Source organism: Purpureocillium takamizusanense, chromosome 2 (assembly GCF_022605165.1).
Source record: "Purpureocillium takamizusanense chromosome 2, complete sequence".
Classification (NCBI taxonomy): domain Eukaryota; kingdom Fungi; phylum Ascomycota; class Sordariomycetes; order Hypocreales; family Ophiocordycipitaceae; genus Purpureocillium; species Purpureocillium takamizusanense.
The window spans coordinates 4,059,550-4,072,699 of NC_063069.1; the positions used below are offsets into that span (position 1 = coordinate 4,059,550).

At 58.1% G+C, this 13,150-nt stretch overlaps 6 protein-coding genes across 8 annotated transcripts; 5 read left to right on the forward strand and 1 right to left on the reverse strand.

Annotated features, from left to right (window-relative positions):
- Positions 1–128: 128 nt before the first annotated feature.
- On the forward strand, positions 129–1,159 carry JDV02_010846 (uncharacterized protein). The gene is made up of 2 exons (XM_047992584.1): positions 129–260; positions 314–1,159. The coding sequence occupies exon 2, from the start codon at positions 333–335 to the stop codon at positions 810–812; it is 480 nt and encodes a 159-aa protein (XP_047840090.1). The 5' UTR covers positions 129–260; positions 314–332; the 3' UTR covers positions 813–1,159.
- Positions 1,160–2,727: 1,568 nt separating this feature from the next.
- JDV02_003035 (uncharacterized protein) lies at positions 2,728–3,866 on the forward strand. The gene is made up of 2 exons (XM_047984118.1): positions 2,728–3,120; positions 3,215–3,866. Exons 1-2 carry the CDS (start codon positions 2,974–2,976, stop codon positions 3,749–3,751), a joined length of 684 nt encoding a protein of 227 aa, XP_047840091.1. The 5' UTR covers positions 2,728–2,973; the 3' UTR covers positions 3,752–3,866.
- A 198-nt stretch (positions 3,867–4,064) lies between these two features.
- JDV02_003036 (uncharacterized protein) lies at positions 4,065–5,383 on the forward strand. Its single transcript, XM_047984119.1, has one exon. It carries the CDS (start codon positions 4,190–4,192, stop codon positions 5,240–5,242), a length of 1,053 nt encoding a protein of 350 aa, XP_047840092.1. The 5' UTR covers positions 4,065–4,189; the 3' UTR covers positions 5,243–5,383.
- Positions 5,384–5,754: 371 nt separating this feature from the next.
- On the forward strand, positions 5,755–7,875 carry JDV02_003037 (uncharacterized protein). Its single transcript, XM_047984120.1, has 5 exons — positions 5,755–6,023; positions 6,092–6,312; positions 6,395–7,258; positions 7,349–7,467; positions 7,591–7,875. Exons 3-5 carry the CDS (start codon positions 6,520–6,522, stop codon positions 7,675–7,677), a joined length of 945 nt encoding a protein of 314 aa, XP_047840093.1. The 5' UTR covers positions 5,755–6,023; positions 6,092–6,312; positions 6,395–6,519; the 3' UTR covers positions 7,678–7,875.
- Positions 7,876–8,408: 533 nt separating this feature from the next.
- JDV02_003038 (uncharacterized protein) lies at positions 8,409–9,292 on the forward strand (the record flags this gene model as incomplete). The annotated part of the gene is made up of 3 exons (XM_047984121.1): positions 8,409–8,509; positions 8,620–8,856; positions 8,977–9,292. The coding sequence occupies 3 exons, from the start codon at positions 8,409–8,411 to the stop codon at positions 9,290–9,292; spliced, it is 654 nt and encodes a 217-aa protein (XP_047840094.1).
- A 121-nt stretch (positions 9,293–9,413) lies between these two features.
- Positions 9,414–12,070, reverse strand: JDV02_003039 (uncharacterized protein). Of its 3 annotated transcripts, XM_047984124.1 has the most exons (6): positions 11,578–12,070; positions 11,095–11,502; positions 10,992–11,006; positions 10,517–10,918; positions 10,073–10,429; positions 9,414–9,999 (listed from the first exon to the last, which is right to left on the reverse strand). In XM_047984124.1, the coding sequence occupies exons 2-6, from the start codon at positions 11,434–11,436 to the stop codon at positions 9,658–9,660; spliced, it is 1,458 nt and encodes a 485-aa protein (XP_047840097.1). In that variant the 5' UTR covers positions 11,437–11,502; positions 11,578–12,070; the 3' UTR covers positions 9,414–9,657. The 3 variants fall into 3 exon arrangements, with proteins under 3 accessions (XP_047840097.1, XP_047840095.1, XP_047840096.1); XM_047984122.1 differs by having other exon boundaries at positions 11,095–12,070; XM_047984123.1 differs by having other exon boundaries at positions 9,414–10,429; positions 11,578–11,837.
- Positions 12,071–13,150: the final 1,080 nt, after the last annotated feature.

A 13,150-nucleotide genomic window follows, 5' to 3' on the forward strand; every position in this document is an offset into this window, starting at 1 on the left:
GAAAGAGACCGACTTTTCAAGGCGTACATTAATTTTGCTGCTCGTACCGTCGACGACTCGCCCGATCAGAGCATTCTCAGTCTGGGATTTAGCGAGGCTGAGTTCAACCTACAAGCCGCCTTCAGCAACGGCAACGGGGTGGCGAATAGCCCTGCGTTTGACGAGTACCGAACTATTCCCAACATCTCGAGCACTTTTGCCTTGGGGCCCGAGTCTGAAGTCATCACCCAGTTCTCCGGGGCCACGCCACTGGGTTTGTAGTACGTCGCCGAACTCTGTTCACGAGGGACGAGGAACTGACCCCTTTGTCAAGCACCAACTGGTTCACCGGCATGGTAACAAACACGTTTGCAGCTCTGTCTGCCATCGATGAGCTCCATCACGAATATGTGCCCAAGATGCAAGCAGCCGCGCCTCACGCCAACTTCTCCACGCTCATCGCGTTTCAACCCGTCACGGAGACCATGGTCAAGAACGGCAACAAGCGCGGTGGAAATATTCTGGGGCTGGAGCGCGTCGTCGCGAACGGTCCGGCGCTCCTGTGGTTGGTGGTGCCGACGGTCGACACTGCGGACCACCAAAGCGCGATCTTGCCAGTCGCGCGGGAGCTCGTGCGGGCGATCAATGAGAGGCAAAGAGAGCAGGGTACTCATATAGATTGGGTCTACTTGAACTATGCCTGGGGCGACGAGCAGCCGCTTAGGTACTATGGGGCTGAGAATCTGGCGTTTCTGCGTCGGGTATCGAATAGGTACGATCCCATGCGCGTGTTCCAGAGCCTGAGGGGGACGGGGTTCAAGCTGGACGGTTGAGACTGGAGGGTAGAGTAGCCGGCAGACTGTTTGGCGAAGCTGCTCATTGACGAAGTTGAGACCTTTCTTATACGCGCGGCAACTATGACATCGGATGTTGACACGCAAAATATGTGTTATATGCATTGGCTATCTTGCAACATGGAAATGCTCCAGCAGCTGCCACCCCCCAGATTCACGATTTGGTTCGGGCTCCGTGCCGGATTCGCGTTCATGAGTTGAGATGACTCGGCCGAGAAACGTGTCAGATCGTCAGGATCGACACGGATGTAACAGTCCGTCGATGCTGCGCGAACCTGGCAGGCCGACTCCTCCGTGGAGTGTTTCCCCTGTTCTCCGCCCCCTGGCTGTATGTATCTAAGCTCTTGCGAGTACCTTATTACCCCTCTCAGTTCGCCCTGTCCTACCGTCCAAGCGTCCAGCATTCGCGCGCTGAGAACGCAACACTCTCTCAGGCTGGGTGAATAACCAAGACCAATCGTTTCGCATAGACTTGCCTGGAGACACGACCGCCGCTTGGTTCGCACCGCGAGACCTATTAGGCTGAGTACTTGTTCTAAAGCATTGACGCGGCTCCTCGGCTTGATGCACCTGATCGCGCTGCCGCAGCTTTCGCACAATGTGTCGATCGGCGGCCGCAACTGCTGCAATCGGTAGCTTTCGACACAATGGGATCTGCACTGAGCTCTGAAATTAAAGGGCCGTAGCAAGCGTAGGTATGTTTCGCCACGGCAGAGGATCGCGTACAGTAGGGGCATCGGAAAAGCCGTCCAACTCTCACGGTCTATGTCTGTGAAGCGGCGGAAGCTCCCGATAATGAAGCGTGAATATGTATACCCCGCTCGCCCGATGTTTCTAACTAGGGTCACCGAGCTCTGTCCAGGTTGGGAAGCTGGGAAGCCGCCGACGCCATTGTCGTCCGCCCGTGCTGCAACGGACTATGATGTTGTCGACCGGAGGTCTTGGGGCACACCAAGGTGCAAGCCCTTTTCGCTTTCGAGCTCGAAAAGTTGCGTCTCTGTTCGGAATCCGCAGTCTCAATCCAGCCAAAAGATTTATTGCTCAGATGGCCCATTGACTTGAGCGATCATGTTGACTCTCTGTATCGGGCCAGCAGGATGCTGGCTGCGGGCCGCGACATCCAGACGTTCAGCACCGGATTTGACGCTTTAAGCCATGGACGGCTTTGCCGTGCACCCGCCGTTTGGGTTACAGTGCATATCGCTCCAGCTCAGCTCTTGGGGAGGTCAGCTAAAAGTCCAAGTTCGCCACAATTACACACAGGAAGTAACTTAGTTAGTTTGCCTCTCCGGCAAGAAGGGTTAGCGCGCGTTACTTTCAGCTCTCAAGAGTAAGATGGAGGGACTCTGCACCGGATCGGCGGTCCGCTCTGGGGCCGCTCGGTAGACAATGCCGTCTGGGCTCAAGCCACTGCCAGGGCCATCGCAGTCTGCTGGGGGTTTCACAGCAGCAGCTGAATCGTGGTGAGCCTTGCGAAGGCAAGCGTCTCGTCCAGCCGTCAAACAGGCACGACATGCCAGCTTGTGGTCTTGGACCCCAAAACGGGAGCTATTTTTACTGTCGAACCATTGTAGTGTAATGTACCCCGACGAATACAACTTACCCGCACAGCTGTGCGTCACTGCGGGCGGCTGGCGGATAAGCCCAGGGCAAGGGCGGGCGCCCCCGATCCCAACGCCATCATCAAGCGTTAGATCGTTACGCAGGGGCAAATCGGGGACTACTGTAGCCAATCTGGCCAAGGTTTTGAGCCCGCAGCCGAATGCTGACATCGTCCGTGCCCGTGGAAGCATTCTGCGGGGCCAGCCGCCTGGGTCGGCGCATCCTCGAGGCCGTCGATCGCCAGATTCGTCCATGGCTTCGGGCACGGGGGTAAGATCAGGGGATCTGATGGGCTCGGCAGGGCCCTGGGAGAGGCGTTTTAGCCGCAGACAGAGAAGGTCGGCCGGTTCTAATCGCGAAGCGAGGCAGAACGACGCGAGACTACCTACCGAGTACTATATTTAACTCGATGGCAACGTTGCGATGATGGCGTCTCTCGCCCCGTCGCGGAGAGGTCCTGATATATATAGTGAGCATAGCTCCCCGCCGATCTTTGCATGTAAGACTTGAGCAACAAGATCATCCATCCCCATCAAAGATGAAGTTCACTCCTGTCGCCGCCTCCGTCGCCGCCCTGTGTGGCGTTGCCTCTGCCGCAGTCAAGGGCTTTGACATTTCGCACTACCAGCCCAATGTCGACTTTGGCAAGGCCTTTGCCGACGGCGCCCGCTTCGTCATGATCAAGGTCCGTTCCGTTCTCACACACACACACAAGCTGAAGAGCTTGCTTCTTCCAGTCTGAAGTCAACAACCCAGCTGACATCCATGCCCGTCATTAGGCCACCGAGGGCACCACCTACACCGATCCCAGCTTCAGCTCGCACTACACGGGTGCCACCAAGGCGGGCTTCATCCGCGGTGGCTACCACTTCGCCCGCCCGGCGTCGTCGTCGGGCGCCGCGCAGGCCAAGTACTTCATCGCCCACGGCGGCGGCTGGTCCAAGGACGGCATCACGCTCCCCGGCATGCTCGACATGGAGTACCAGTCCTCGAGCAGCGCGTGCGGCGGCCTGTCGCAGAGCGCCATGGTCAGCTGGATCAACGACTTTGTCAACACGTACCACGCCGCCACGAGCGTCTACCCGCTCATCTATACCTCGACCAGCTGGTGGACGCAGTGCACGGGCAACAGCGCCGCCTTTGGCAGCAAGTGCCCCCTCGTCGTCGCGCGCTATGCGAGCTCCGTCGGCACGCTTCCTGCGGGCTGGGGCTTCTACACCTTCTGGCAGTACTCGGATAAGGCGCCCTGGGGTGGTGATGCTGACACCTTTAACGGCGATATCGCTGGGCTCAAGAGGATTGCCAACGCAGGCTAGTGACGTGGCATGGGAAGCATGTACATGAATCGGATGAACGGAAGACGCTATGATATTCGATGAGTAGATGGTTGAGAAACATAAAATAAATGAGTGCCAGCAGACTTTACCTGACATTATGTTGCGTCGCCAGGAATAAGCCCTGTCCGTGTTGGCATGTAAGTGAGCCCCCGGCGTAGCGCGTCCCATCACAGCAGCTCTAGGGAGTCCAGGCCAGGCCTCGGCAATATCCACTGTAAGCAACTGTAGCGCAAATAACCGACATTGTAGTTGCTACCACACCTTGTTTCGCATCAATACCATTCACCGCGCATGCACCCCGACAACATGACGTTCCGTACCAAGTACATACGTTAATCTCACCGTCGAATCTTTCACAGACCTGACGCGATCCGGAACACCAACTCCACGGGGGAGAACGGCACACCGTAACACGCCATGTCCAGCGGCAAGACGCTGCGCTCGCTGGCGCCACTTGTACAGCGCCGCGCATTCAGCTCATCACGGCGTCGCCATGCAGCCAGCGGCGCGACCGCATCCGAGGCCGCCTTGCGCATGCTCGACACCTTTGCCGGAGGCGTCTCTATCCGTCGCCAGATCCTGGACGCCAACCAAGTTCAAAAACTTGCCCTGACGCTCGGCCGTACAACGCTGGGCGACACGGACATTTCCACGCAAGCACCGCGCGCGGGAACGCCCATCCCCCCGGGCTACCATCTCGTGTACTTCACGCCGGGTGGCCTCGAGTCGGAGCTCGGCACCGACGGGACGGACCGCACCTTCAACGCTCCCCGGCCCTTCACCCGGCGCATGTGGGCGGGCGGGCGCATGTCGTGGCCGGATGCGACCGCGTCGGGGCACGCGACGCTGCGGGTCGGCGACGAGGTCGAGGAGCGGACGCGCCTGGTGAGCGCGACGCCCAAGAAGAGCCGCGGAGGCGGTGAGATGGTGCTCGTCGAGGTGGAAAAGGAACTGTGCGCGCCGAGGGGCTACTCCGTCATCGACAGGAGGTCGTGGATCTTCCGGCCCGAGATGGATCCCGCGCATGCGAGCGAGGGCGCATCGTCGCTGACCGGCGAGGTGCCTCGGGCCGCGACGACGATACAGGACGTGGCTTCGGACGACGCGAGCGGGTTCCCCGTGCGGCAGCTGCGCTGGTCACCGGTGGGACTGTTTCGCTTCTCGGCGCTGACGTTCAACGGGCACAAGATTCACTTCAACGAGGAATGGAGCCAGCGGGTCGAGGGACATCCCGGCCTTGTCGTCCACGGGCCGCTGAACCTCATCAACATTCTCGACTACTGGCGCGACGTGCACGGCGCGGGGCTGGAGCCGGCGAGCATCGGCTACCGCGCCATGTCGCCCATATACGCCGGAGAGGCGTATAGCATCAAGACGGAACGGGTGGGAGATGAGGAGGGCCAGCGGACGCATCACATTGTTGCTGAGAAGAATGGCACGGTGTGCATGAGAGCAGAGATTGCTACATAGAGTTTTGAATAGACACGGATCCGATAGATTTATTTCTGCTTTGGGTATTTCATGATGTGTTTAATGCGGCATGAGGGACCAGCCGCACCTGCGACCTTGAACGTACTTCGTCGCCTTGACGGCATTCAAAGTATCGTGAGCCTCAACATGTCACGAGTACCACAAGCGTCTCGACTCTCCAGTCGCAATATGGCCGTATAACTTTGATCTGATGCGTTATGTAGCCGACATATCCACGTTGTGACAGGCGACATCACATGCAACATGACGTCCAACGCGAAAACCAGTGAATAGTGAACAACTGCTGAAGCCGGCATCATAGGCTCACGGATTCTGGCATAACTGAAGCGCCAACCGAACTCGGCCGCTTTCTGTTGCGCCGATGCCACCGCTTCTCGGTTATAAGCCACTGGTGTGTGGCCCACCACATATAGGAGTCCATCGTCTGGTATATAGCCGAACCCGCCGTCCCCTCCCCCGCATCGACAGCAGTACGGAGACCCCCGGAATGACGCCAACACTCAGGCACAACAGGGCCCTGTCTGGTGGCTGCGATTCTAGGTGGTGTGCTCACCCCTGCACGAGCTGCTGCGGGACATGACCGACGCCGGAGGGCCATTCACTACAAAAAGACATAGAGTGCAGTATACACACACGGGCATCTGGGATTGACACTGCGGGCGATTCACCAGCCTCGCATTGACCCGGTCTGGACGGCGCAAGACAAACAATCATGGTTTTGCAAAGGGCTTCGCATGGACTACTCAAGTCCACTGCCAAGGTACGCCATCCAGGAATCCCACTGTGACCTTTGACTTGAGTCCATGTTCACATCTATTCGCATCACAGGCCTTGCCGAGGCAGCAGTATCATCGGGTCCGATGGCTGAGCATCCACGAGTATCAGTCGCACAAGCTTCTCAGCGAGGTGCCGCCCTCCCTATTGAGTCCTTACATGTTTTCTTATCCAAGCCCAAGCCTCTAACGCAGTGATGTAGTTTGGTGCGCCTGTCCCCAAAGGTCGGCTCGTCCGCACGCCTGACGAGGCGCGCTCCGCTGTCCGCGAGCTTGGTGAGCTTTTGCGTCTACCACCTATTCTTTGCCCTTCCTTGCCTGGTGCCATGTCTCGCACGCTGACAGATCGCCACGCCAGGACCGAGCTTCATCAAGGCACAGGTCCTCGACGGAGGCCGTGCCGAGGGTGTATTTGGCAACGGCGTCCAGGGCGGCGTCCAGGCCGTCCGCGACCCCGACGAGGCCGCCGCGCTGGCATCCAAGATGCTCGGCCAGCGCCTGCGCACGAGGCGCTCGCCCAAGGAAGGCCACGCCGTGAACGAGCTCTACGTGGCCGAGACGGTGCACTTTGACGCCGAGTGGTATCTCGCCATGACAATCGACCGCAACAACTATGCGCCCGCCATCATCATCTCGAAAAAGGGCGGCGGCAAGGACATTGACGTGATCGCCAAGGAGCACCCGGAGAGCATCCACACCTTCAATTTCGGTCTGACCAAAGGCATCACCCCAGCGCTCGTTTCCGAAATCGCAGACAAGGTCGGCCTGTCGACCTCCGAGACGGAGAGCCTCGCGCCCATCCTCTCGTCCATGCACCAGATCTTCTCGCAAAAGGACGGCACGCTGCTCGAGGTCAACCCCCTCGCGCGCGCGCCCGACGGCTCCCTCACCTGCCTCGACGCGACGTTTGCGTTTGACAACTCGGCCGCCCACCGGCAGCGCGAGCTGTTCGCGCTGCGCGACCGCACGCAGGAGGTGGCCGACGAGCTCGAGGCGGAGAGCCACGGGCTGCTGTACGTCAGGATGGACGGTGACATTGGCAACGTGGTCAATGGCGCGGGCCTCGCCATGGCGACAAACGACGCCATCGGGCACCACGGCGGCGCCAACTCCAACTTTCTCGATGCCGGCGGCAAGGCGACCAAGGAGACGATGCAGCAGGCGTTTGGCATCATCACGCGGGACCCGCGCGTCAAGGCCATCCTGGTCAACATTTACGGAGGTGAGTCGGGGGAAAGCCGTGTGTGTGTGTGTGCGCGCGCGCGCGCGTGTATGTGTGCGGAAGTTTGCTGACGTGGTGTTCGTGCACAAGGCCTGACGAGGTGCGACATGATTGCCGAGTCCATCATCGACGCGAGCAAGGAGCTGGACATTCGCGTGCCCATGGTGGTGAGACTGCAGGGCACGAATTCTGCCGAGGGCCTCGAGATGGTACGTTGAGCACCCATCCGGTCAATGCCACGAGCTTATGCCCCCATGTTCCCCCCTTCCATTCGTTCCGTTCACTACGAACATAAACGTACAGGCATGAAAGAAGAGACTGACGCATAGCAGCTGGCGCAGGCCAACCTAGGCCTGCATGTTGAGTCGGACTTTGGGCGGGCGGCTCAGCGAGTCGTCGAGCTGGCCAGGGCAGCTTGACGGTACATGTACCTCGACTGATTCCTCATTGATATGAAGCACGTGTCTACTTGTTGCTGCTAGACCATAGAAGTGGAAGCCGTCTTTTGTCTTTTGTCGTGTGTACGCACACTCGTATACTAAGTTAGTTAGTACGTAGCAACGTTCGATATTAGGCTGAGATGGGGGGAACCCTAGACGCGCTTACAACTTGCAAGCCCCATCCATCCATGGTGACCAAACTAAAGTTGACTTTTAACTCGTGTGTTTTGGACCCAGCGGCGGAGTTTCTCCAGGTTAGGTATTTGTCCGCCCATCGACTACTGTGAGTATGAGGCCCCTCCTCCATTGAATTTCTTGGCTACGGGTTGCTGCTGCAGGTAGTGCTTCAGCGGTGGAGGCGCGAGACAGCCCCATCCGTTCTGCCAAGTGTACCTATCCCTACTGGCGCCCGCTAACTAACAAGTTAGTAACTTGGATGGTAGTGGTCTGGTGTGCCCGTTTCCCATCCCGCCACTGTATTTCCTATTTAATCTCAGTGGACAAGCTCGGCCGACTATGTTGTGCGTGAGTTCAACAACACACCAGACACGTCGTCACCACCGCTACTCACCCTCACTCTCACCCTCACCCTCACCCTCGCCCTCACCCTCACCCTCACCCTCACCCTCACCCTCACCCTCACCTTCACGCCCGCGTTCACCTACAACATCCCACCCCGGAGGCCGCCCTCATCGCACTTGTCACTCATCATGGCGAGCAAGGAAAAGGACCCCGCGACGATAGAGTATGCCAAGGCGCTCGCCAACACGCCGTGGTGCGATGACTACGAGAAGATGATCTCCGGCGTGCTGTGAGACTCCCTGTGCTATCCCGTTCATGTTCCGGCCCCCTCATGCGCCTTGCCGTGCGCCCCGAAGCATGACCGTAATGCTGAGATTCTCTTCTCCCTCACACGCGCAGGTACAACTGCCTGGCTCCCGAGCTCGTCGACGGGCGCTTCCGCGCGCGCCGCCTCATGCACAAGTACAACACGCACTTTCCCGACGACGCAACGCCGCAGTCCCTCGGCGACGACCGCGAAGCCATGCTTAGAGCCATGTTCGGCCGCGTCGGCAAGGAGCCGTTTATTGAGCCGCCGCTCAACATTGACTACGGCTGCAACATTAGCATTGGCGACAATTTCTACTCCAACTTCAAGTGCGTCGTCCCCTTCTCTACCCCCTCTAAAATTGTCCCCCTCCCGTGTTGGGGGGGTGAATGAGGCACTGCCTCCGGACTCGGCGAAAAACAAGTCAAGCTGACGACTGGACCGGCCAGCCTCGTCATCCTCGACTGCGGCATGGTCAAGATTGGCAACCGCGTTCTCTTCGGGCCCTTTGTCTCCATCTTCGCCGCCACGCACGAGACGGGTGTGCAGTCGCGCCGCGACGGTGTCGAGTACGCGAGCTTCGTCACCATTGGCGACGACTGCTGGATCGGCGGGAACACGACCATCATGCCTGGCGTGACGATTGGCAAGGGCTGCACCATCGGCGCGGGCAGCGTCGTGACCAGGAGCATCCCCGACTTTTCCGTAGCCATCGGCTCGCCGGCCAAGGTGGTGAAGGCGGTTGAGCCCGTGTCGGACTTGTGAGGAGCATTTGATGAATGATGGCGTACCAGCTATTGGTGTCATGTACGAGATACACTGGCATTATTCTGGACTCTCATCGGCGATATACAAAGACTCTGTGAGCAAGAGCATTAAGACGAGTTGCATTTGCATTAAACATATGAATAGACGACGCCATACTCCTTTCCCAATGACCTGGTCACTTCCAAAGATGGCGGCTTGTCCTCAAGAACCCCGTCTAATAACCCATGTCAAGCACTACTCCATCTTCACAACTGGAGTCATGTTTCTTCATTTGATCGCAGCACTGCTCCCATGCGGTTCATGACGCGAATCTCTCAGCATCAACCCAATGACCCAACACGACGGCCAGATACCACTGTCCCTCAGTCCCGTTTCTTGTCGATGCGCGGAAACAGTAGCCAGACGACCAGCATCGTCGCCAGCAGCGCCAGGATGATGGGCTGCAGCACGCGGACGCCCGACGACTGCGCGAGCAGGCCGATAAGGAAGGGCAGCAGCGCCGCGCCGCAGCCGCCAAACGCCGCCGCGAAGCCAATCACCACAACGTGCTGGTGCCGCGGCAGCAACTTGCTGGCGACGAGGACCGCGTTGGGGAACATGGGCCCCAGGAAGAAGCCTTGGAAGGCGACGGCCACGGCCGAGACGTAGAACTGCGGGACGAGCCAGAAGATGAGCTCCAGAGCCATGACAGCCCCTATGTAGCACTGGATGAACGTAAGTCAGCTCCCCATCTTGTGCCAACTTCGGTGAGCCCTTTGGGATAGACGCCGCCCTTACCGCTGTGGACACCTTGACGCCGATCCGGGGCGTCACAAACCCCAAGACAGCGCGCCCGAGGGTGATACCGAGCCAGAACCCCACGGCGGACATACCGCTCGCAAAATCCTCGCCGTGGCGTACGCGCAGCATGAAGGTGACGATCCAGCCCCCCAGGGCCACCTCGGCACCCACGTAGCAAAGGAGAAACACGGCGGCGACCCAGCACACGCGGGAGGCGGGCTTCTGGAAGAGCGCCTCGATGAGCTTGCTGTTGCTGTCGGCCTCGCTCTCCTGGTACACGCTGCGATAAGTGGCCCCGTTGGAGTCCCAGAAGGCCGAGGCCAGGACGGCAAGCTCGATGCCAGCGAGGCCAATCTATAGTTCCATGACGCAGGGTCAGCACTGCCGTGTTTATTATCGCGACGCATCGGCCCCTAGACTCAGAAGGGGGGGTCTCCGCACCATGATGTAGTAAAAGGTATACCAAGGCAGGTTCGCCTTGGTAATCAGCGTCGTCGCAACCAGCGGGCTCACCACACCGCCCACGCCGTACAGCGCGTGCAGGAACCCCAGCAGCTCGCTCGAGTTGGCGAGGTTCCCGACCCAGGCGTTCCAGGCCGCGTCCGCGACGCCGTTTCCGAAGCCGGCGAGGATGAAGGCGAAGACGAGGACAATGTACGGTGGGTGCGCGGCGATGACGGCGTAGGCGGCGAGGTGGCTCGACGCGCAGATGAGGGCGACGCCGCGCTGGCCGAACTTGTGGTGCAGCGTGTTGTTGAGCAGCGCGGAGGCGACGTACCCGATGAAGGGAGAGAGGAAGACGAGGGAGACGACGATGTATGTGAGGTCATAGTATTTCTCGAGCTGCCTGTTGTTAGCCACCGTCGCGCAGCCCGGCTGTCACCATGTGTTGATCTCATCAACGTTCAGCACCTACATAGGGAATCAGGGGCTATGTTGTCCTCGAGTCAGCAACATCGACCTCCGTATATCATAGGCCAAGGCAACGAACGGCGCCGCCTTGGGTCAGGGGCACTCACTCCATAGGCCGAGTCGTTGGCGCCCATGACAAGAAAGCACCAGAAAGCAGCGCCGAGGCGGTATGAGTTGCGTCGGGGTTCGTTCCACGTCTCGGCCACGCTTATGGGCGGCGATGGGGACGGCTCCGAACCGCCCAGCTCGCCGAGCAAACCCCTGCCGTCCGACGACGAGCCAAAATCGCCACGGTCACTACCTCCCGCCCGCTGCTTGCGTCCCACATGGCGCTGCGTTTCGCTGTTGCTGTCCCCAAGCTGTTTGGCCGCTGGAGCAGGGTGGCCGGGAAAGTCGTCGACGGACTGGAGCTCAATGGTGGCCGTCGAGGTTGCCGAGCAAGAAGCCATGTCTGCAGATGCTGCTGGTGATGGTGCTGCTGGTTTCTCCGCAGACGGAGGCGTTTCGGCCGATGCCTTCATACACGGCCGGGTAGTGTTGGTCAGACTGATGCTCGTGGCTGCAATATTGTCTTATTTGGTGGTCTTTACCTCGACTATCCCAGCTCGAATCGATGTAGGATATGGGTAATGAGATGTTGATATCTCTGTCCTTGAGCTGCGCTTGCCACGACAGTTAAGATCAATGATAGATCAAAGACGAGACACAACCGAGATGAAATGGTGGTGGGAGGTGGTGGCTTGTAGTGGCCTCGGCTCGACTACCGAGGATCGACGCTTTCCCGGCATGAGTCAACGGGACTTCATCAATGTACATATGAAATAGATCATGTCTGCAAAAGAACAGACATTCCTCAGGGCATCATTTCAATCGGGGGTCAGAAAGGGACGGTTGTTGCTCCGATGAGACCGAAAGGGAATCACCGCCATCTCCTGGACCCCGTGACGGCATGTCGGACCGACGGGCCACGCGAAAGGGCGGACCGCATCTCCACCGACAACAACCGGTTTGGCCACATGAAGACCACGTCTACAGGTTCAACTAGCAGGGGGGATTTCTCGGCTGGAAGCGGGAGAGGCGGCGCCGGACCCCAGTTGAGTCCCAGTTGAGTCGCATTTGAGTCGCATTTGAGTCGCATTGATCTTGGGGGTGATGGACGGGGGATACGATCATACGAGCAGGCCACAGGGCTTGCCTGGATGGTTGTGCTTTCATCAATGCTCATCAACAAGGTCTCCATCCGCTCATCCTTGCGTCAACCTTGGCGGACGGAGCCAAGAAGGGCGCGGCGGCCACCCGAAGCTGCCCGAGCGCTGACCACACATACCACGTCCATTAATGCGGAGGTTTCCTATTCCAGCAGGGCAGGCAAAGCCGACGACGGAATTCGTCCTTTGCCATGACAAACGTGTCCCAACGTGGAGACGCTTCAGCCCTGCTTCGACCACGCCATCGTCGACTGGCGTCTGGTCGGAGACTCGGAGGCGGGTGCCGCTAGTTCTCGTCTCGCCCCTTCAATTCTTACTTTGGCCAAGACTCGAGCTTATTTCTCCACGCTCCGACAAGGCGGAGATTCCGCATTTGGACAAATCCTCATTCACAAATCCTGGCTCGCCGACGTTTCTCGCAACGTGTGCTATAAATACTTTTAGTAGTCTAGAATACGCTATTGCTCCCACCGGGAATGGCGGCACCCCGATCGGGTAAGGCGCCCTTGCCGCTATTCGACCCCCGCCCCTACGGTGCCCCTCTATTACTACGTGCCCATATATATAGCCTGACCTCCTCCTCCCTCCTCGACTATATACTCTCGACTTTCTTTACTCCTTGTTCCCTCCCCCTTTTAGCGCTAGCTGCCTTACTCCCTATGCCTCCTTTACTTCGCTATTCCTCCCTACGCTAAGCCTTTATCTAATAGGATCTTTAGCTTATTATTTCTAACTAAAGGATAGCGTATTTTACCTTTCTATAGTATTTTAGGCTAAGCGAGGCCTAAAGTATACCTATAAGTAATGCCTTTATTACTTTAATTAGCGATACTTTCTATATTAGTTTATTTATTTATCTTTAAGCTTATTAAGTAAAATAATATAATTTCCTATTTATTAATTTTGATTTAGTATCTTATAGGTAGTATTTTCTTTTAAAGTAAATTATTATTTT